The sequence below is a fragment of the Anneissia japonica genome, unplaced genomic scaffold (assembly GCF_011630105.1).
Source record: "Anneissia japonica isolate Jap-2015-1 unplaced genomic scaffold, ASM1163010v1 scaffold287818_len932483_cov186, whole genome shotgun sequence".
NCBI classification, from domain to species: Eukaryota; Metazoa; Echinodermata; class Crinoidea; order Comatulida; family Comatulidae; genus Anneissia; species Anneissia japonica.
In genome coordinates this window covers 835,371-860,702 of record NW_022703366.1, presented here as the reverse complement: position 1 = coordinate 860,702, position 25,332 = coordinate 835,371, and the positions used below count along the sequence as shown (strand labels likewise).

The window sequence follows — 25,332 nt, the reverse complement described above, 5'->3', positions numbered from 1 at the left end:
TGCCACTTTATACTGAGAGAAGCAACGGCATTCACAAACAAAAAATGGAACTTTCGCACCATCAGAGGGCGACAAACAACTATAATTTTAATAAATTATACCGTATCCCAGGCACATTCGAGAGCACCTTCCTGAGAAGTGATACCCCTATTTAAATTTGTTTCCTTAATAGGCTTTCTGGCATACGATCTTGTAATGATGACATAAATTGATAATTTTAGTTTAATTGACTGAAAAAAGAGGTCCAATAACTGACCTATTTGTACAATAATTTTCAATGAACTGTAGAGGAACATACTTAGATAGTTCCATTACGTTTGAAGATGAAAGGAGGTTTTAGGTCAATTATTGATAGGCTTCACTTCGACGAAAAAAAAAAGGAAATAAAGATGAAAATGTTATGATGGAAATTAGATAGTTTAAAGAAAATAAATGCGAAAATGAAAAAATTGGATAACATTACCTGACAGGATAGAAATGATCAATGGATTTTAGTTGTTTTTACATGAACAGCAAAGAAGAGATGTTGGAATTTATGTCGACAGTTATTTTTCAGTTGCATATTTGGAAATGGGACACTTTGAGGAATCTGTAAGGTACAGACTCAGTTTGGTTTTTAAAAAAAAGTGCTGCGTGTACGAAAAGTACTGATGATATTAAATTAAATGAGAAAGTGACTCATAAACGTCGATTCCTTGAAATATGATTATTCAATCATCGCTGGAGATCTAATTTTGGAATCATTTATTATGTCAGTCGTACTCGTTTTCGCACTGGGCAAGAACATATTTACTTGACATTGTATTTCTAATGACGAGGATGTGTTTGAAACCCTCAGTATTAACCTGCCAGTCGGAAAAATGATCACATGGTCATATTATTTAATGTTATATTAAATGTTAAGGTTCAAAGTGGGGATACCAATTTTATCAACTACTGTATTATCAAGGAGATTATGAGGGTATGAGGAAGGAGATAAGTGATATTGGAATACAAATGTCAACTGGAATCTGGAGTATGGAAGTTTTAATTTTGTTTATTTCAGTGTTTGACTTTCAGATGGAAGTTATAACGTCAATTAAATGTGTCTATGTATCCTAATAACCCATTATTTCTGGCAGCAAATTTTTAAATGTTTGTAGAAAAACGTGCGCCCGAGTCCTTGACATTTAATTGAGTTTTGGACAAAAAGGTGTGGACCGGAGGTCTATGGAGTATTGCAGTCCGGTTTGGCAACATGAGTATCATGCAGTAAGCATCAGTTGATCAACATTTGCAATTTGAATGTAATTTCTAATCTGAGGACTCGTTATCATAAAATATGTTACTGTATTTTGAAAAGAATTTGAATCCAACAATCACTCTTTTTATTTATTCACTGTTAATTATACCAAGACATTTCTTCAAACTCTATAATATGCATTTTAACAGCAACAACTTATTCCAGTACTGACTGAACAACAAGAGCACAAGCAAAGCTAAGTCAATATTTCATATTTGTGAGAAACATATGTTTGCCCTGTAATACCTTGGTTATAAATCCCAGTATCAATTAATTTGTGTGTTCTTCAATAACTGTACACATTACACAATCGCTTATGTTAATTTTCCTTCACTTTCCACAGTATGTAATTGGTTTTCTTCAGCAATATAGTCACAATATACTTAAGTATCTGATAAATACAATCTAATATGGCAGCAATATTTGTTCAGTTTGTTTTAACAGCAAACATGTTAATTTTACAGACTGCTGTCAAAAAGCATAAGCTTTTTGACACATATTTACTTTTCATATCAAATAACATTGCCACAATAATAAGTTAAGCATTGAAAAACAAATCATTACGAAACAATACAAATATGATCTTAATACTTGAACTTAAGTAGAAAGACCAATTGCAAACTTTTCATAAAATTATATGACATATGTTTCTAGTACAATACCAAAGTTGATCTGTTTTTCCAAAATAAAAAATGGAAAAAAAAGTATACATTCTTTGGAAAATAGGTATAATCCATGTTGAACAACATTAAGCAATAATGGAAAAATAATTTGACTCTATTCTTCATTTTTATTCTTTTCACTACCTAACCATTACTGGAAACCTTCCTTTTTACAGTCGCTATGTGTTCTTATGAATATTAGCACACTTTAATTTCCATATATGTACATTTACAGCAAATTCTTATTTAAACAGTTAAAGTGAGTTGAAAATAAAGAATAATAATCAAACATGAAGTTCAAAACATTAGGTTGTGTTGATTAAACATTCGGGAATACTTGGAAACTACTTGAAAAGTGTGTAATAATGAATCACTCAAGAACATTCAACATTGTTGGCGAGTATTGTTGGTAAACATACTCACTATACTATTTGGAGCTGATTGGCTACTGCAAATTCTTCAAATACTCCAAAAATTGAAGTTCAGAAAGGGCAGATCCTGAAACTTTTAAACAGGGGGAGGGGGAGTGGGAGGAACTACCAAATTATGAGAAGTAGTGTAGATTGCTAGCAACAGTGGCATAACGAAGGGGTCCTTTACAAACATTTTGTATTTTTATTCTATTTTGTTTTCATATTTCAATACATGGCAGAAATAGGTATTAAAATTTTAAAATGTAGTGGCAAAATGGGAGCTGGGGGAGGGGAGTGGCACGTTCTCCATCTCTCCCATTGGATCAACCCCTGTTTAGAAACCAAAATGTAGCCTTGTATTACAGCATCCAGTGTCTAAATGTTGAATTAGGATTTTGTTGTTGGAACGCTACAGCAAGATGTTTTCAATTCACAAATCATGCCTCAGAGCAATACCCAATATCTGTATACATTTCCAAACCTGCAATTTGTTAAAATCCATACAATTCAAAACCATACCAAATAGATCCATACTTTTCCTGAATATTTTACTTCTTACTATCACTAAGACTACTACCGAGATAAATTACATGCATTACTTTGAGACAACATCCACCAGTGTACTATTTAACATTAACAGGTATCTATAATATACTTGGTATATGTATATTTCACAACATTGTTAACCACATCATACTCGACAATTAGAAACTACATTTATTTTTCAGTTGGGTCAAAAAATATTGCATTAAAAAACTGCAATGACATACATACAGACTTGGTTGATTGTCTTCGAATACAAAGCTTATAGTGATTACTTTGAAGGTTTCATCAAAGAATACTGCATGGCCACCTCGCTGAAGTGTGGACAACAAAGCCAGTTACACAAAAGCAAATCTAGCTCAGTTGATAACCCTGTGTGTGAACACAGCTTAACAGCTTATTCTGCTTGTGTGTAGTGAGCTCTTAGTTTGCAAACATCTTTTCATGCGAAAAAGTAATTCAAACATATTTGCATTAATACTAAGAAGTGCAGTACTTTATTGAGTAGAGATAGGTGCTAACAATAAATAACTATGTTGATTTACAGTATTGATTTACAGTAATGTTTTAAAAATTTGGATATAATCTAATGTGTTAAAATTCTACCAAATTTCACACGCATTGGGCAAGCTTTCTTTTTAAAAGTTGTTCAGAGGTTATCAGGTAAACAAAATATCTATAAATTAAATATGATTACTTAGGAGTACTAAGAATATAAGGCTTAATATTGATATTTATCAATCAGGATTTTGAGCGGTATCTTTTAATGTACTCGACATATCTTACGTTGATTTTAGAATACGATACAATTGCTACAGCTGTTTCAGCGATATTGACACACAACCATAGCTGACAATTACAATATGATAAAGATGCACATCATTTATCAGGTAAGATTATTGTGTATCATTTTTAAAGGTTTGTATTTGTTAAAATTCATTGTTGAGATTTAAATAACTCAATAACAGAATTAAAATACATATGATTAAGTACATTGAAAAGATTATAACCATAAAATAAGAGGAAATAATATCCCAACAAGTATCATTAATAACTGGTGGCAATGCTTGAAAATATGATTATACTGTACAAGAAAAACTGTAACCACTACAGAGGGTATCAACAGTGCTCTCAATGACCCTTCTTTGTAAGGATGTTGTTAAGTCATGACACATTATGCAATATATTAAAATAATGCCAATCCATTCTGAACCCTTTGACACTAACATTGCCTAATGACATGATAGTTCCATAAATGCCATAAACCTCAGTTTCAGAAACACGTAATCAAAATGTTGCCCTCTACAGTTTTCCAGAAAAAAGTTATGGCTATGCAAGCATTGGTTATTTCTCTATCAACATTTCTGTATTTGGTAGCAAGCTTTGTAAGAAGTGACTTGTGGTAGAGTAATTGCAAAGTTCCAAAATCAGTGTATTTTTCTTCAATTCGATGAAAGCAGTCTGCTTATTCAGTTTTCTTCTTTTTTAAGAATGGAACTTTTTCTTTCAACCTATAAAAGATCATTACACATTAAAGTTGGAAAAAAAATGTATACAACAAATAACAATAAACTATCTTACCCTTACATTTCTTCAATAAAGAAGGTATCAAATTAGATTTATTAAGTTTTCCCATTTAATGTGCTAATTGAATGAATAGTTAAATTTTTCAAAATATCGATTTATCAATCAAAAATGAATATTTATGTAAGACTACTGCAACAATGCAAAGGATCAAAAGAATAATGCAGCTACAATAATAAAATTACTGATCAATAATTGTCAGATGGAAAATCTTATAGAAAATGGAGTGTGGGTAATGGTTATGGAGAAGATGTGGAAACGTATCTATCTGGAAAATATGACGTCATGAACAATAACAATTATAAAAGACCAAGATTATTTTTACATCTTTTCATTTAGTTTTACATACAATACAAATTACATCTCTACCTATATTTTCAGCATGATCATGATCATTATGATCAGCATAGAGGAAACATGTAGCTGTAATAATGTAGTATAGTTACTTACTGCTCATGGAAAGCATTGACTTTGGCATAGGCTTTTCCTAAAACATCATCAATCTGAGCCTAAATTAAAGAAAAAAAATTTTTTTTTAAACATTAAAATTATTATTTTATGTGCCATAAACAACATAGCATTCCTAAGCTCTTTCCATACTATCATATTTTATGTGACAAATTTGTGTGATGTGCACATATATGGGCATCATGATGTCATATTACACCCAAATATGGGCATATCATTTTTTTTTCTCACATAAAGTTTGATAAAATAGATAGAGCTTAAACAATGGGAAAACACTACCAAAGACCACCAGGACTTCTGACTACTAAGAATTTGAGTTTCAATATTTATAATAATTTAAGTTTTCCTAGCTCAATCAATGGAATGTATTCCACTACAATCTTGAGAAATTCCAAAAGCGGTGCTATGGGCAGGCCTTGCCAATTTTATGTAGAACTAGCCTAATGTTTCTTGAGAAAATATTTGAAAAAATTTGTGTTATTATACTCTCAATGACTAAAGGACAATCATTAGTAGTCATTAACAAACAAAAGATTAATATCAAATTTGGGTGGCAAATTTTTTACATTATGGAAAGTTAGCAACCTCGCTGGATCTGGTCATACAGCAGAATTTTCAGTGTTGCTTGTCTTCAGGGGTTTAGCCAGAAAAACAAAATTGGCCATCCAAAATAAAAGACAGTAGGCGTGGCCCTGAGCCGATGGGCAGGCCACACCCCTCCCAAACGTAAGAAAAAAACAAAGAAATTTATGATCTTTAGAGGGTATTTTAAAGGTGTTTAAATGTTGGAATTTGGGAATTCCCAACGAATATTGGTATGAAAACAACGTACATTCAATCAATAAAAGTTGTTTTTATCAAATATAAATATGATTTAGCTTATAGTTTAATGTAACATTCGATAGATTTGAAGAATATAAAGAATTTGAAAGGTAGACCAGGCCCAATTAGGCTAGGCCGAGCTGATTAGGCCAAGCCGTCCAAGCCATCATCGTAAAAGTGGCCGTCCTAAATAATTGTTGGCCGTCCAAAAGACGGCCGGACGGCTCGCTGGCTAAACCTATGCTTGTCATATATGTTGCATTGGCCTGGTTGTAACTTACCTTATTCATCTCATACACAAGAGGAAGGCTGAACAAAGCAATATGAGCTGCAAATAAAGAGAAACAAAGAAGTTTTTTTTAGATTTTACTGTTAAGAGCCAATATTATGGGCTATTGTCAACTTGAAAATTATGCAAAATTTTTGTGTGACAAATATCAAGATTTGCCCTTATATGGCATGATGATGTCATACCACACATGGGCATGTCACAGGTTTTTGACACACTAAACTTTACATGGAATAAGCCAATTTGTAATTGGAACTTCACATGCCTGTATCAAGGTCAGTCGACATAAATAACCATACACAACATGGTTTGTCAATCGACCTTGAATATGGACAAGCACAGTTCTAAGAGTAGGCTTATTATGTACGACATGTACACAATAATTTCATCTATATGCATACACAATATTTTCATCAATAAATTAATTATTGAAGAAAGACAAGAATTATAATAAATTGCTCATTTTTTAAGAAAAATACATAATATTATTAATTTTTAGTAAGTCAAAAAAAAAAGAAAAAATTTTCAATGATTTACTGAAATTTGACTACAAAATCTTTAAGCTTACTGGCAGTAATTTTGGGATATATCCAAAGGCTACAAAATAACTAAATGTCATTAATTGTTGAAATCTAATATTAACTCTGAAATATGGGGCTTGCCATGCCGAAAACCACCAGCATCAGTGAATAAAACAAGAAAATTGCTATTTTAATATTCATATTTTAATATTCATATTTTAATATTCATATTTTAATATTCTTATTTTAATATTCTTATTTTAATATTCATATTTTAATATTCATATTTTAATATTCATATTTTAATATTCATATTTTCCACACTATGAGCTTTATACTGACAGGTCATTTTCTGGAATTGATTTACTACTGCCAAAGTTATGAGTAAATGTATTACAGCTTTTCTGTACTAAAGTACACGATACTGCCACATTTTATGCTAATCACTCAGTTTAACATTTAGTGACAGCATGCTGGTTTTTGGATGGCAAGCCTCATACACAAAGCCAGCAACTCAGTTTCAGTTTTTAAAATTGTTAGAATGCAAGCAATGGAAAATATTTATAATTCCTTCACTCATTCAATCCAGATACAACATATCTTAAGGCAAACATTAAGAAGGAACATATTCATACTGCAATTTAGAATTTTTAGCTCGAATTACCAGCCGATTGGGTGAACAGCACACAATCGAAAAGGCTTAAATGCTGTCCATACAAGTGTAACTTTAGTGGTGCCCTCACCCTATTAAACCTGAGTACGGTATATTTGTACATGACAGTTAATGTGTCAAAACGAGTTAAAACTCACCAAGGATGACGAGAGTCAACCCATTGAACATACATCCAATGTAAGTCAAGAACCACAAGAAAACAGCAAACTGGAACAAATAAGACAAAACAAAAATTTGTTATATTCATATGCACTGTACTGTTTAAAATTAACTAATTAATAACACAGCACTATCAGAATGACATTGGTCTTCCTTTGTATTGAATTTTCAATTAATACAAAGAACTTCTACCACCAGTTTAATACCATTTGAATAGTGTCCCCAAACAAGCACTAAAAGAAGAAATGTAATGTAGATGCCACAAAGGCGAAGAGACCACTTTCTAAAAAATATTTACATTGGTCACCTAACTGTAGATGCAGTATGTAATTCAAGATGACAAATCCGATCACACTTTTACAAGGGTGGAGTATACATTACATACATCACAGCATTTATATTGCACTATTTCATGAAGATCAGAGCGTACAAAGCCTGGACTAGTCGCTCAAGTAACTTTCTTCTCCCCTACTAAGGGTCTCGGTACCAGCCACTGTCGTCTGTCCATATTGTAGGGTTAGGCCAGAGAAATAGAAAATTCACAATTTCAGAATTGGAACAAAACAAGCATCCACTCTGGAATAAAACAAATAATACTACCTTGATGGATTCGACTAAATCCTCCACCAGAATAAGCCTTCTAAGAGAATCAGCATAGCAGTTTATCTTGTCAACAGCTTGGCCAGCATAATTTGAAACATCATCTTTACAGAGTGTTATGTCGCTTTCCAAGTACGGCCTGAAAATGATATAAGAGACATGGACATTAAGATGCTGTGGGTAAATAGGAACATTGAAGGAAAATATCATAGACAGTCTTTATTTGATCCACATACATGGAAATTACATTGCTCGTTATGGCTACCTTGAATAATTTTCATTATATAATTTAATTCAATAGGGATGAAAGACTAAGGGCCTGTTTCTACTGGGAGGAAAAAATTGATAAAAAAATTGCTTTCTTTCTCGCAGTAGAAACGGGACCAGTTCAAAACACGCAACGGATAGCGTGTTTGAATGGCAAATAACTGATTTTGGTTGTGCACTTTTTAGCTGCAACACAAAAAGCGATTATCATCAGGTGAAATGTGACCTCCAGGTATGTCAAACTACTGCAAAGCTGGCTCATATCTATCACGTGCGATTTTGTTCATGTCTGAGGCCTAGAAGCTAAAACGTCAACAAACATGTATGTGGAGTGATGAAATTACTTGTTTTGTAATTTTGTCGGGGGATATTGGGCATAGGCCTCTCCGCCAGAAGCATTCGCCTTCTTGCCGCACACCGTATCCTCCTCGTCATCATGACCAGAATAGTTGGTGAGAAAGAAACTATCAAGTTTGGAAAATAAACGTGTTGTATAAACAAAAGATGACGTAATTTCCGCCGCGAAAACCGATTTCATAAAAGCAAAAATTCAGTTGCAACGGGTACAAACTGTCTGGGCACTCATTAAAAGCGGCTTAAAAAATTTGATTATTTTGTGTTTATCAGTCAACGCCCTAAAGGTAAATTGACTCGGCTGCATGTACTCACTTGAATGGGTTTCCATCACCGGTCTTCTGTACAGCTTGTAGCACACTCTTATACACTCGGAAACTGATGGTCACCGTCAAGATGGAGAGCAGAAGGTAAGCTACCACACTGATAGATGAGAAGTTAGCAAAGGCAAGCAGGACAATCAGGATTGATGCGAAAGCAACGCCGCTCTTCTTGGGGTCACGCCAATACACAAGGTCTACAACTGTAAACCAATCAAACGTTTCTATAAAATCACAATGCAAGTCTTTCATATCGCTAGATATCAAAGTGCAGAATTTGATGTTTACTTTCTTCAGTCTTTTATAATAATTATAAATTATTATTAAAAGACCGAATTTTCTATTTTAATGAAGCTGTATTGGACTATTCATGTCTTTCACACACATCTAAAACAAGAAAAACATGCACTCGCTTAATATTATCCATGTTTTACGCACAAATTTGGTATGTACTACATGCTTTAATTTGTGTAATCAAATTTCAGATTTGGTTTTATATTATGCACATTTTAAAATGTTTTTTGTTACTGCATCCTTTAAAAATTGAATTAAATATTGTAGTATTACCAACAGCAATCCAAGCCTAGAAAAAGACACAAAATTAAAATTAAATATATTATTTTGGTTTTTGATATTCAATTTAATCTATTTAAAAATTATCACAAATTTTAAAAATTAATTAGTACACTCATATTAATGTCTAGAAATTCTCAAATTAGTGATAGGGTTTGAGCCAGCCACCTAAATTATACTAGGCCTACTCATTATTCAAATATGGAAATGAAATAAATCTCATGCTTTCAAAGACAATTTGTGTATGCAATTCAAAAGGATTACAACTGAAATCTGGCTGATATTATCAATCAATCATGCCCATAATAGCTGCAAACCACTGAGCTCGTAGGCTACAGTATGTTTTACTACACAATGCTGTAATTTAACTATTATGTTTCTTTCTCTGATGTGAATAAAACCACATTGTAGTTGTAAGTATTATAGATCAAAGTATACTGAAGGCCAAGAAATTTGTGTTTGTTGCACTATAAAATGATGTGCCAGAAAAACAGGTACAAAAAATGTAATACCAGCGTTAAAGATTCTGTTTATGTTCTTGTACTGTATGTCATACACTGATACTGTTTTACCAAATGCCGTTGCATTTGACAACTACTCACAATTAGTGTGCATGAAATTTGCAGTGGGCACCAGGCTTCAGAAAAATTACAATGATGACTAATTAATCAATAATATTGATGATGATGATGCAGCCAATGATGATGACCATGACAATGGATAAAGATAGGTGATGATGGATTTAAAAAAAAACCTCCACAAAACATTATTGTACATACAGTACTAAAAATTACCACCTGATATTAAAAAACACAGAGTGGCATATCTAGGGTTACAGGGGGATGCACGCTCTCCTCTTCCCCCCTCCCCCCATTGAAAATGTTTTAAAAAGCAAAACAAACGATCATGCTTTGTAGATAAAAAACACCTCATCACCTTATTTTGTGAGCGAACACTTAATACGCCACTTATTGCACATTAAATTAACAATAACATTGACCAAGACAAGGGGTACTACCTTGGTTGAACTGTAACGCTGTTCACACTTCGGATTTAAATACAGTACACAGTAGGTTTTAAAATACGCAGGCAGAACACTCTCATTCGGAGGATTAAGGGGACACTTTTTTGTGTCTCCTTAACAGGGGTTCTGCTGAAGTGAGATTTGCTCATGGTCAGTCTAAGCGTAGACAGATTAAAATTCAGGGATACATTCGATATTAGCAGGCGTTCATGAAGACATAACTAAAGCTGTACACTCACTGCGTCATACGACGAATCTAACTCCAATCCTCACAGGCGCAAGATAACGCAACACTGTCTGCTGACTGGTGGTGGCAGTCTAAACGGATCGTCATTAAAACTCACTAACATGTCCACTACTAACTTATTATATCATGTATAATGTAGTGTATCTGTCTCTTATACACATCTAGATGTGTATAAGAGACAGAGGCCTACTCATTATTCAAAATTATGGAAATGAAATAAATCTCATGCTTTCAAAGACAATTTGTGTATGCAATTCAAAAGGATTACAACTGAAATCTGGCTGATATTATCAATCAATCACGCCCATAATAGCTGTAAACCACTGAGCTCGTAGGCTACAGTATGTTTTACTATACAATGCTGTAATTTAACTAATGTTTCTTTCTCTGATGTGAATAAAACCACATTGTAGTTGTATGTATTATAGACCAAACTATACTGAAGGCCAAGAAATTTGTGTTTGTTGCACTATAAAATGATGTGCCAGAAAAACAGGTACAAAAAATGTAATACCAGCGTTAAAGATTCTGTTTATGTTCTTGTACTGTATGTCATACACTGATACTGTTTTACCAAATGCCGTTGCATTTGACAACTACTCACAATTAGTGTGCATGAAATTTGCAGTGGGCACCAGGCTTCAGAAAAATTACAATGATGACTAATTAATCAATAATATTGATGATGATGATGCAGCCAATGATGATGACCATGACAATGGATAAAGATAGGTGATGATGGATTTAAAAAAAAACCTCCACAAAACATTATTGTACATACAGTACTAAAAATTACCACCTGATATTAAAAAACACAGAGTGGCATATCTAGGGTTACAGGGGGATGCACGCTCTCCTCTTCCCCCCCCCCCTCCCATTGAAAATGTTTAAAGCAAAACGATCATGCTTTGTAGATAAAAAACACCTCATCACCTTATTTTGTGAGCGAACACCCATTCACTTAATACACCACTTACTGCACATTAAATTAACAATAACATTGACTAAGACAATGGGTACTACCTTGGTTGAACTGTAACGCTGTTCACACTTCGGATTTAAATACTTACACAGTAGGTTTTAAATTACAGCAGAACACTCTCATTCGGAGGATTAAGGGGACACTTTTTTGGTGTCTCCTTAATAGGGGTTCTGCTGAAGTGAGATTTGCTCATGGTCAGTCTAAGCGTAGACAGATTAAAGTTCAGGGATACGTACGATATTAGCAGGCGTTCATGAAGACATAACTAAAGCTGTACACTCACTGCATCATACGACAAATCTAACTCCAATCCCCACGGGCGCAAGACAACGCAACGCTGTCTGCTGACTGTTGGTGGCAGTCTAAACGGATCGTCATTAAAAACAATCCGTTGTGCAGGCGTCGCTGCGTTGCGTTCTCTATAGAATCACGCGGGCTCATTACTGTTGGGCTCAGTGAGTGCCCGACTTTAGTCACGCTATTTGTAGTGGACTTTTCTGCTTGGGATTCCACCTGCTGGGCAATGTGTGCTCAGTTAAACTGAGCACAAAAATGTGTGCTCAGTTAAACTGAGCACACTGCTTAGGTAGATTTGACAAAGGAGTTACAGTATACACACTGTTTGAAAAAAATTATGTTGATTGAAAATTGATATATGACCTATGACAAAGTGCTTTAACAATCATCTAATCTACATCAAGTGAAAATACATTTATTCATTATCAGTATCACCAAAGAATGTGTTTCTTCATACAAACATTACTAATTATGTGATACAAATCCCAAAATCAATCATGAACCTGGTATAAATTAAGGTTAATATAATGTCCTTATTATATATATTGTCAACTTTGAATAAATTATTTAACTTTCAAAAATATTAACAATAAACATGCAAATTATAATAAAAGTAATGTACTGTAAACATGCATGGAAGAAAAAAAAAGTATAAAAATCAATATCAAATATTTAATAACCACAAATATAATATACCACACCTGGCATGCCTTCCCATTGAATGGATGGGAAAAAAAGAAAAATGCATGTTAGTCAAAACAACAAATTTACAGACTTACTGTAAGGACATTATTCCATGTCATATCATTTTATTTAGCAAAAATGTTTATTAAAAAGAAATTATCTTTTAGATAGTAAACACAGCAGGTACCTAACCGTCAATGTACTGTTGGCATGAACAGCTATTTTAATTGCAATCCAATAAACTTAAAAATAGTAAAACAGCAGTATTTTTGGACATTCCAAGAAACAAGTTATTAGAATGATTACACTATTAAAATAAAATCAGAGTAATTAACTAAAAATACTCACTAACATGTCCACTACTAACTTATTATATCATGTATAATGTAGTGTATGATGTATAAACCTGCTTAAAAAAGACAAAAAAACCATTCTGTATGATACAAAACAATAAAACCATTGTCCAGTTATTGTCTATTATTCCATCACGACAATAAAAATTACTATCAAAACCATTGTTGTTATTTAAGTCAGCACTGCTATCAAAATAATGTAGTGTATGATATATAAAATTGTTTAAAAAAGACATACTAAAACCATTCTGTACGATTCATAACAATAAAACTACTGTTGTCAGCACTGGTACCAGAAAGGTTATTCTTCATTATATACAAACAACAAAAACAAATTCTCAATCACACTAACGCCAAGACACACACCTATGAACTCGTATTAAGAACTAATATTCCAAATATCCGCCACGACAAAAGAAACAGATACAATCATTCCTATGCACAATACAAACAAATCCAGTAAATACATGCTAACTCCGACCTAAGCCATACTGTTTACATGTATGTCACCTACAGGCTGACACTCTAGTCCTATTACAATTATGCCAGATGAATATAACTATGGTATACTGAAATCAATAATTTATTCTGCACGTTGATAACAGAATGCTTCAGTCAGCGAATGACACTCCCTGCAAGAGCTGGTTGAATGAGTCGGAGGCGATGTCTGATGAGATGCGTTATTGTAGAGGATTTATGCTCAAAATACTATAGCACAATTAACACACCTTTATGACGTACACCAACATCAACCTAAAACTGAATACTCCCATACCTTAACCTTTTTTACATGTTTATTTTTCTTTCATAATTTTTTTCTTTTTGTCTTAGAATACAAATACATTGAGATTATAATTTTAATTATTACTGTATAGTGCATTTAAGTGTCTATAATTAGATACCTTCAGAGACCATCATTATGAGTATGGAACTGATCATCTTGCAGATTTATTACCAAAACCATCAATATTATAATAGCAATATCAAATTATCAATATACAGTCATCAAATATTATAAAATAGTACAAAAATTATGATAATTTACATTATTATTTATTATAATAAAAAAGTAATAAATATTAATATAACTACAATAATTTTCGAAATAATTAAATTATCATTATAATTATATTTCTAGTACTAGGTAGATATTTGAATGTAAAGCTTCATGTGGTTGAAGATTCAACTAAATCATTAGTCAATTATGGAAACCATAAAGACCTTATTTTTGTTGGGAGGTAAATCTAAAAATTAAATGAAAAGAATACAATTTAAAAGATTAAGTTATTAACTTTAATCACAGTTTAGTATTTTCATATTTGTTTTTAGCACAAAAAGGATTAATTTTGATTAAAAGTAAATTTAAAGGGTCTGTGCTAAAGACAGTGTAGGTTATCTGTGAGGGATTTTTATTTATTTATTTTTTTAAATTTTATAAATTAAGAAAGCTATTAAAATATTGAACATTACCTCATCACAGCAGTATATTCTGACAAGGTAGGCATTAATTGCCCATACAGTAGCATTTTCCCCTTTACAAGAACAGTAAACAAATAACAAGAATTAAACAATAAGTAAGAACCAACAATCAGGGGCCTGGCAGTTTTATTTAATGTCCAAAGTAAAACTGTACAGTATATGTAATAGCAGTGAGTGAACTTAGCAGGAAAAATGCACAATAGGCCAAATATAGTCAGTGAAGTACAGTACTTGGTGAGATATCCACCATCAAATGTTAAACATCAACTTCCTATATCAAACAAGTTAAGTGAAAGCAATGCTTCACATACATTAAGGCCAAATAAAATTAATTGTTGTTTCACGTCCGGGATTTGAAAATTATTTTTTGGTGAGGTAGTTACTATTTGCTATTTACAATCCTACAAACAGGCTGGTAAATAGTAAAAATTGTTTTTTTTTTTTTTTTTATAAAAGAAGTAAAATGAATATTTGTAATGTATTTCTGCCATTATGTTTCCACCTCTCCTTAGGCTTGACATCATTCTTTCAGCTAGTCATTATTTTTATTGTTCATGGAAAAATGAATGTTTTTTTGAAAAATATCAAACAGTACTACAGATTTTTTCATGAGGTTCCAAAATTTGATGAGTACGGGGACGTGTAACTAGCAATTAATTTTATCTGGCCTAATATAAAATTATGCTCCCAGCAGGAGCATGTTTCTACAGCTTGATAGAGATTGTGGGGACTCGTAAAAACTTCTGATTAAAAATCTTGGCAACAATTCGTTCGTTTGGTTTTTAGGGTGGGTTATAATTATAGTACAGGAACAACACCATGACTTGTTTGACAATTTACGATTTTTTTTGCATACTCTTTATTCAAAGCCAACATATTCCATTACTGTACGTGTAAATTTGAACCCAAATGTACATTAACCCACTAAGTATCTACTTTTGCAAGCTATCTACTAATAATACTAATAGGATGCTGGATTCGAGCATTGAGGTATTCTAATTTTATACCTCATGATTAGAGCGACCATTCTCAGATAATCTTAGACCATCTTAATCCATCTCGTGATTACTGATGTGCCGTAATTACATGGAGATAACTGCGATTTATCATGGATACATTTCTTCTAATCTCTAAAATTGTATTACTGTACATCTTTTTAAATCATTTAGAATAGTACAGTAAAATACCATGGTACACTACATGTATGTACAGTAAAATGGCATAAGATGCTCCTACTGTAAACTGGCCTATTAAAATTAGCATAAAATAGATCCAATTGTCTCATGGCCTATTAAAAATGGACACATGTATAAAAGAAATATCCAAAAAAGTAATAAATCATTACTTTTTTCCCACTGAAATGTTTTTTTTTTCTTGATCTATACCAAAATTCTGTATGGCTCCATGCAATGGTCAAACATTGGGTTGAGAGCTTTGGGTCTAAGGAGCTCTCATTACTCACTTAATTCTGAAATGGTATTAAGTTTGGAGAAAAAAAAATCATGTAAATTGATGTCATCATTCAGTAAATTTGTGATAACATAAATGTAGAATTTGGTGCATGATTAATCTATCAGAAATTATTGGATCTATTAATGTTAAGCCTTAACACATTTATATTTTTATTGAAGCAACTCAATCGACAACAACAAAACAACAATAGTTTTCAGAACTATCTACATAGTGTACTTCAAGCATTTAATACTATATTTTTATGATTTCTCTATTATCTTTTTTTTGTTAGGTAAGGCTATGTAGAATATCATCATCTAATTTTATAGAGCTATTGAAAACTCAATATTACATGATTTTAAATCAACAGCACCTAGGCCTACCGTTATGAACCTTGACATTGGAAATTAGCACATATAACAACTTTTTTTTAGTTTCTTATTATTTATTTGGATAAAAAAATGTTCTTTGTCATTAATTAAATGAGTAAATTTTGTTCCTTTTGTGCAAGATAAAGCCTGGAAGAATACCTCGGTGAATAAATACTGGTATCAGAGTATAATATCATTATAAATATGATATTTTTGTTATTTCTAATCTCTATATTATGCTACATTGAAGAATTTTAAATGAATACTTCCGAGTTGTGGGTTGAAAATTTGGCTAAAGGGTGATTAAGCCCAACAATGAAAAATTGTTTTAAAGAAACAATCAATTATTCTCTTTTAATTTAGTAATTCAAAAGATAATTCTGTATTGGGATCTAAGCAAAGTATAAAACATTTTCAAAAGGTCAAAGTTGATGATTTTCCTGTGGGTTATGTTAGTCATTCGTTTCAATATAGAGCTACAAGTAGCATTCGGCATGCAATTATGGCAAACGCTTCATAATGTACCTATGATATAAACCATGATTGGTGAACGTTTCATTTTTAAAAACACAAAAGAGATCGACAATGAATTCTATAAAAAAAATACATTGAAATACATTGCATTCATAGCATGAAACATAATGTACAGTGGATTGTAATATTTTTTTTTATTGCAATAATATGCAATTTAATCTGGATTTGGAAAACCACAATAAAAAACAAAATCAATTATCAGAATGGAATATACAGTAGGTGACCACAATACCGTACTTGTGAGGCCAAGGTGAGCATGCAAGGACAAGCAGTTCAGCTTAGAATTTTAGATACAGTATGTGGCGAGAAATCTATTCAATGTCAGTACTGATCCTACGCAAAAATTCACAACAGAAAGCAAAATGTGGCTTGATAAATGAGTCCAATGGCATGTTTGGAATGTCCTTTTATTGTCATATTAAATTAATTAATATCAAAATTCTTTCATAGTTTATTAATTTACTTTGAAGAAGGAATTCAAATATATAAACAATTGTTTAAATTTTGAATATTATTAAATGCTACACTGTACAAAATGTGAAATAATATCAACATCCTTTTTAGAGTGCATTTCCATTGGAGAACAAACAATTGAACACTTGAAGAAAAAATATGGTAACAGTAACTATAGAATCAAAACTGTCCATTTTGAAAATAAATATTTTGATATTTAGTTTATGTTTCATCACCAAAACTTGTTTGGTTAGAGTTACCCCGGTATTCTTAAAACAAACTTTAGTCGTAGTTCGAGCTTAAAACGAACTTTGACTAGCACTACGACTAAATGATGCGAACCTCGACTAAAATGATTCCGATTTTCTTTTTAGTCAGCTTAGGGTCAGGCTAAATCACTGACTTTAAATATTTTCCCCACTATGTGTTTTTGTAACTCACAATATAGTGAAACGAATAAAAACAATTGTATATGCAGGTTTGATATATCTTAGGTGTGTTAAACAAAAGACACATCAAGTTTAGCTTTCAAAAGGAGAAATTAATATGTTTTGCTATCCACATGCAATGATTTGCACGAAATCCGCTGGCGTTGCGATCACCTAGCTTCACCATAACGACAACAAAGATGGCGTCGCCCTCGCTAGGGCTCAACTATAATAGTTCTCATAAGAAAGCAAATTTTTAGTGACTGTTCTAAATTCTTTATCATAATATGTTAACAACTAATATAGTTATTAATACACAAAATTAATTAAGCAAATGATAGTCCATTATGAATTACGAGGAAATACGTTTAATTTGAACCACAGACGGCAGCTTAATATTCATCCGCGTTACCGGATCTCTAAAATTTCATCTGCTATAAAGTTAGCCCTTTTCATTGGTTAGTTTGATAGTCATGATATGCCAGTCGTCTTCAGTTGAACTAAAACTAAGGACTTGATTTAGTCATAGTTAAAACTTCGACTATGTTATTTGTGAATACAAATTGAAGTTGAAGTTGCTCTAGTACTAAATGAAGTTCTAGTCCGAAGTTCGACTAAAGTTTGTTTTAAGAATACGGGCGTTAGTGTACTAAGGCAGTGGAGGTGCTAGGATTTCCCTGACAGGAGAAAAGTGGGTGTGGTCAGATGTCACTTGAAACCTTTCCAAAGTGGTCCAGGGGGGAGGGGGCGACTCCCTCACCCCAAAAGTATGACAATTTAGGGGTTTCAAAGACTTCTTTAATCGATTTTAGAGTTTACTATTATGTAAAAATACATAATTTGTTTTTTTCTCCCCGACGAATTGTGGATTTTCTCCCCAACCGGGGGGTTGGATTTGGGGAAAAACCTTCCTGACGGGGGCTGTATAGAAGGGATGATGCTTAGACACAAAGCATCTCTGGTGAAGAGATGCTGCTTGGAACTGAAGCACTCCTGTTGAAGCTATTGCTATCCAATTGGAAAGATGGTGCTCAAGTCCAGATAACCAAGAAATTATAATTTAGCCTAGAAATAATCAATCAATCAACTAACCAAACCTGAATGTAACTTTATGTAACAGCAAACAGTGGAATTATGTTACTTTATGACTATGAATAGCATACAGGACATTGCATTCCAACAACATACTATTGTAGTACACATGATTTCCTTACCCTGTTTAATTGTGTTTTCACACACTTCTTGAAGAGTGGGTTTCCTATGAACATTATTAGCTGTAGCAACAACACTATCCATAATCAATTAATAATCAATTAATCAACCAACAAAAATAACTTAAAATAATAATTAAATCCAATTTTTCAAAGGAGTGTGTCTTGCACTGAACTTATCCAGATGGCCATATCTATTAACTTAATGCTGTTGTAAGCTATCTTGACATCACTGGAAGATACCCCCTTGCTGATGGTATCTCCTCTGTAGTTAGTCCAATCACACTTAAAAGTACACAGTGTGTACACAACCTTTAGACTGCCATCTATTCTAAACCTAGTTAATATTAAGGGATGTACTCTATAGGTACCTTGTTTAAATAAACATTCATTAGTATTACAGGCCTATCACAACACATATTAAATGTTACGCAAAGGGAAAGAAGTTTCTTATGATATACCACAAATATTTTATCTACTTATGATTAGAATTTTGTTTAAATCCAATACTACATCTGTCTCTTATACACATCTAGATGTGTATAAGAGACAGATCCTATACTGTATTAAAACATGTCCTCTAAATTGACCTTAAAAAGAAGCTAAGCAATTGAGTGGATCCCTGAAGGTTAATTAGATGTCTTTCTGTCTGAAATGACAACTTTGTCATATGTCTACACCTGCCATCATTGAATATGTCACTTAAAATATGAACTTTGACTTAAAGTCTTATAGGTGAATGAATGACTGGACATTCCTGATTTAATATTGCAATATTTCTCTGTACCATGTGTAGACATTAAAATGTTTATTTTTCTTTTCACTCTCTAATTTGATTACACAGGTACCTAGTTAGGTTGCAAATGCGCTAAAATCCAAGAGTTTTAAGCATGTAGATAGAATGACTTGGAATGATGATGTACTGCATATTTGAACATTATTAAATATAGAATTGGTGCATTTTAGAAATGTATAAATTATTATTTAATAGGAATCTTGTAAGTGAATGGTATGCTAATTATTGTACATTAAAGGACACACTTATCATTTAAAACATGCACAGAACATTGTATTCTGCTTAAGTTAATATACCAGCATTTCAAATTCTTCAGGTGTACAGTACTTGCCAACTAGGGGTCGATCTGCCCAGCGGCTGATTAACACATTTTGCTGCTATGGTCATGCAATGTTTGTCTTTGGGATCAATATAAAATATGTTATGCAAGGTCCAGCATGGCATTATTCAATGTTATACAAGTCATTTTACATGCTTTTAGTATGCAGTACTTCTCTATAATCTAATCACTGAAGTCTGTATACAAGCTTTTAAAGCTTATTTATTAGCCTATATTTTTGCTTTCTTGCTCTGAGAGCCTAACAGACATCATATGAGTTTCCACAAGTGGTTCCCCTTTATTAACATCTTGACTATGTTTAATGTCTAGATTCAGACAGGATTTTGAGGCAAGGAAACCAATGGAAAATATAGGTCTTTCCTTATGACCTGACTTTGAGGTCAAACCTTGACATTGTGGGTCAAACGTTGTTCTTTTGTTTCCAAAATCAATACGGTCAATAGGCATTATCTGTCTGTGGCTGGTGATGATATAATATACCAGTCATCATTTTCAATCTCTAGGCATACACTACATTATTTATGCTAAAATATAATTCCCCTTTGAACAAGAAAATTCCACTCGCAATCTATAACCACATATACTTAAATGGGGAATATTTTCTATAACCATCAAACAATAACATCAACAATAATCGAACAAAAACAGCAACAAAAACAGCAGACACACATTACCTGCAGCTAATGTTTAAATCCAATACTACATTCAATAGTAATCATTGCGTGATAAGCACTCAATTTAGCCATGTGATCTGCCTATTGGGGCCAAGCACAGGCTATGCATGCATGTATGAACCAAGAACCTAAACCAATCAAATCTTTCAATACAATTTAAATTAAACTGTGTACTGTATGAAATCAGTCAGCTTTAGGCTAATAATATAAATATAACAGTTAATGAGAGTATTAGACAATAATCAGAATATTAATACATCAAGCACTATTATTTTGTCAAAATTCTACTGTATGTGTACTTTAATCAATGGTGAGGCTAGTATCTTGATCCTCATTAACGATTTAAAATGTACAATACAAGAAAAACATTTTTTTTTGGTACAACTCACATTGATTTTAATTAGATGGTCAAACTCTCATCATACAAAAACCACTAAGTTTTCAATTTAACTATGGTTGGACATTATTGTTTTAATCCAATCCACAAATACAATATACATCCAATCACCAACTGATGGTGTAATCATAGCCACTGCTTTATTAAATCACACCTTTCTTCTGCAATCTATAGGACATGCATTCTGCTTATAACCCAAAAATTGTGCTACCTCAATTATAAAATGCCAAACAAGTAAGTTATATAATCAAAAGAAACAGTGTTCCATGTACATTATTACTCAAATATTAATTAGTCAAATATCATTCATTCTATTTCAACTGTACAAATTTACATCATCTGTGCATGTTAGTTAAGAATAAAATTATGTATGACCAAAATACAAATGAAAGAATGGTGTCAGCAATCACAGTGTAGTTTAATGTCCCTGTGAATTAGTAAACATGTGATTCCCATTGAAAAGGTATCTCATTGACTGACACAATACATGTTTTATTAATGATGATGATGATGAAGATGATGAGTTTACAGATAACTACTATACAAATTGGGAATGGTTAGACACAGATCCTATAGGAAGTTGCTGTGTACCATGTTATCACCGTAATCACAACATGAAATGTATTCCAAATCTTAGCTAATCAGAGATCATCATTAGCTAAGACATGATTTTGTACACATGACCGACCATCTAAATAATTTATTTTAAATGGCAGAATTTCAAATAAATTTTGATGATTAAGAATTACTGTAATTATACCCCTTTTACACTGCAAGCAAAACTCCGGACACAACCCGGGATTTTGCAATACCCGGGCTAGAAACTCCCGAGTTGTGGTTGGTGTAAACGTCAAAAAATACAACCTGGGTTGCAAAACATCCCGGGATCGATGTGCGGGACGCATTCAGCGTTGGACAACCCGGGTGCATTCCTGAATCGCCAGTGTAAACAGCACCGAAATCGATTCCGGAGTTAGGCCTTACCTGGCGTCTACCGCAGTTGTGGTCAGGTAGGCCTAATCTTTGCTAGCAACAGGCTAGGCCTAGACACTTTTCAAATTAAACCCTCTGCGCTCCGGTAGACTTAATTCGCATAATTTTAAAACAATCTGCATATAAATTCTTTCAATATAGACAATAAATGCGGCTTTGTCACGACGAGGAACTCGAGTGAAGTGCTGCTCACCATCGCAACAAAAATTGAGGGCGGTATTTGAACCCGAGTTCGTTGCTGGTGTAAAATGGGAGCAGCTCGGGATCAACCCGGACTTTTTCGTTCGATGTAAATGTAAAATGCACCCAGGATCACTCCGGAATTAACACAGGTTTGTTCTGCCTTGGCAGCGTAAAAAGGGTATTGTATTAGACTTGAGAATTAGCATTCATTAAATTCTTTAAAATAAAGATGTTATTGGCATGAATTAGGAATTATCAAGTGTGTCTATTAGCATATTGTAAGTATAAACTGTAGGCATACTCGCGCGGAGATCATTATTAACTTTTAACTAATCAATTAGAATGCATTCCAAGTTGTGATCACCACTGTACATGACTTGCAAATATGGGTGCGCTGGAATGAGGCAAAACATTAAAATATTGGCTAACATGTATTAAAAACACCAATACACTGTATACAATCACAGACACATCAGCTAAAAATTAGTCCACAACAAAATAATCTTTGAATGTTCATTCCTTTATTTTAGAAAAGCAAAAAATGAATGAAAGTTGACATATATTAGCATGAATTTGGAAGGATGCCAAATTTGACCAAGTTGCATTTGATTTGAGCTGATGTGTCCGGAAGCATGTCTACATAAGACTGAAACATTTAAAACTTGTATCACACGACAACTATACCTCTAGGATCAAGCCTTGACAGATCTATAAGGGCACCTGGAATAGATAGTCATGCATGTACATATTACAAATAATTATAAGCAGAAAATTGCATTCAGAACATGGATTTCATATTCTCTGTTAGCAAAATGTAAAAATGCCATTTTTACATCAATGCCATGCTATAGCATGTAAACAAAGTGCATAAACACTGTACAATATTTCTTAAAATAATCTTGTACTATGTGTATTTAAAATGATATGGATTCATCGTACAACAGCAATGAACCAACATTTTTAGATTTCAAGGGATTTTGATTTTTGTAAAATCAAAATTAGAGTTAGCATTTAGATTGGGCTACGTTGACGTAACCAGCAGTGTTGAAGCAACAGACTATTGCAATAAACAAATCCTGTGCTAGCGAAGGGTAGGTTTACCTGCAATTAACACTATAATATAATTTAATAATACAAGAAATAGACCTTATGGTATTTTCATTTAATTTCATAAACAGAATTTATAAATCCTATTACTGTTTACATCATTGAAATGTTGCCGTTTGGATCTCGGCCTCCATGGATCGCTAGCCAACAGGGCCAACTCACTTTTTTTTACCTCGGAAAAAGCATTGTAAAATATAACAGCCCCACCCCTTCCTTTTTGGAAAGTGAAAATAATTGAAAAAGAAATTATTGATCACCCAAAACACCTCAGAGTTTATTTCTGGGAATCTCAAAAACAATAATTTCCTGAACCCTCATCATAGGGTAGTGTTGTCTCTCGATCAGTCTCCTTTCAAACCCCCCTTCTTACAGATATCTCTGGATCCGCCCATACGTAAGATTACAAATTATTAGTGACAAATTATATACAGTACTATCAAAATCGGATTCTAAATGTTGAAAATTAACTAGACTAAGAATAGCTGCAACAGTTCAGTACTCCCACCCTGGGTCTTTCAGGGCCCCTCACTTTAATAAATAGCAACACTATAATAAAATGCTGAAAGGTCCACTGTTTAATCTCAGATACTCCAAGTATGGAAATGCACGCCATTGACATTGTGTCGGGATTCAATATTTCAACACTAATTGTCATCATCAGTTCCAGGTGATGACATAATTAAAAGTCAAAATATTGAATCCCGACACGATGGTGTGCATTTCGATACTTGGAATATGTACCATACTATCTTATAATAAAATGCAGTGCAACTGGTGCGGTGGACATTTTTCAGCACAGGCAATTGTTGGTGATAATTATTGATGCACATTTTGTTCTAAGTTTTGCTGTTGTTAATTAACAAGTGAGGTAAATTAATAAAAAAAGAACAAAAAAGACCCAGGCTGGAACAAGCCAGGCTAAAATGACCCGGCCCATTCAGCATTCATTATAACTCAGCAGAGATGAATGGGTATGGGCCGACAGCAGAGCCTAGCCAGGCCCTAATTAAAGTAAAAAAATTACAACCAACCTTCAGAAGGAGATGAGCTGATTAAGGCAGGACTAGGCCTAGGAATTGATGGAGCTGGTGAAACTTCTTCCACCACTGCAGGCTCTGGTTCCTCCTCTGGCTGAGTTAGTGATTCTTCTACTACTGGTAAAGGTGTTGGAAAAGCAACATCGTTTGAATTACTGGCGGGAACTGGGATATCCTCGACCTCAGGCTCCTCTTCCTGCGGAGGCACTACTGGTTCCACTGGTTCTCCTGAGCTTCCAAATCCTCCAAGCAAATCCTCAACAGGGGCGTCATCTTGATGAGACGTTTCTGTGAACTGTGGCTGTGGGTCTGATGATGAGTCTGCTGGGGCTGAAATGGTTTCTTCAAAAGGTCTACTACTACTATCAGTTGTCGGGCTTGAGTCAAATGACACTAAATCAGAAGAATATGCAGCTGGTGGCTCATCTGATGGTGTTGCTGAGTAAAGATCTTCTTCGGCTGTGTCACTTGGTTTAGGCTGCATATCAGCAGAGTCAGCAGGGTTGTCTACTCGCACGAAATCGTCTGAAAGTAAATCTTGTTGTTGGTTAGCCTCAGCTTCAAATTTATAGTGCTGAAATTCTTCCATAGTAAATCGACTGTATACGCTGTATAATATATATGCTTGTTAACTATTCAAAGAAACACAATCTTTTCTTTTTATATTATAGAATTTCAGTTTTAACCAACGCGACAAATTTTTGGGGTTGCACACAAGTTCAAAATACTACTTCCGTCCGCACCTGAAAAGAATGACGTA

General features: G+C 33.3%; 1 protein-coding gene across 4 annotated transcripts; it reads right to left on the bottom strand.

The window, feature by feature from the left end:
- Positions 1-1,344: 1,344 nt before the first annotated feature.
- Positions 1,345-25,332, bottom strand: LOC117104392 (reticulon-1-A-like). 4 transcript variants are annotated; one of them, XM_033245215.1, is made up of 9 exons: positions 24,567-25,332; positions 23,113-23,148; positions 12,782-12,790; positions 8,953-9,160; positions 8,017-8,155; positions 7,395-7,464; positions 6,056-6,102; positions 4,935-4,993; positions 1,345-4,411 (listed from the first exon to the last, which is right to left on the bottom strand). In XM_033245215.1, exons 1-9 carry the CDS (start codon positions 25,159-25,161, stop codon positions 4,366-4,368), a joined length of 1,209 nt encoding a protein of 402 aa, XP_033101106.1. In that variant the 5' UTR covers positions 25,162-25,332; the 3' UTR covers positions 1,345-4,365. The 4 variants fall into 4 exon arrangements, with proteins under 4 accessions (XP_033101106.1, XP_033101108.1, XP_033101107.1 ...); XM_033245217.1 differs by lacking the exon at positions 23,113-23,148; XM_033245216.1 differs by lacking the exon at positions 12,782-12,790 and having other exon boundaries at positions 24,567-25,331.

Excerpts from the sequence above, each read along its gene's own strand:
- LOC117104392 (XM_033245215.1), bottom strand. The coding sequence starts at position 25,161 with ATGGAAGAATTTCAGCACTATAAATTTGAAGCTGAGGCTAACCAACAA. Across the intron at positions 8,156-8,952 it reads GGTGATGGAAACCCATTCAA|GCCGTACTTGGAAAGCGACA; the intron begins GTGAGTACATGC and ends TATCATTTTCAG. Across the intron at positions 4,412-4,934 it reads GTCAATGCTTTCCATGAGCA|GTTGAAAGAAAAAGTTCCAT; the intron begins GTAAGTAACTAT and ends GATCTTTTATAG.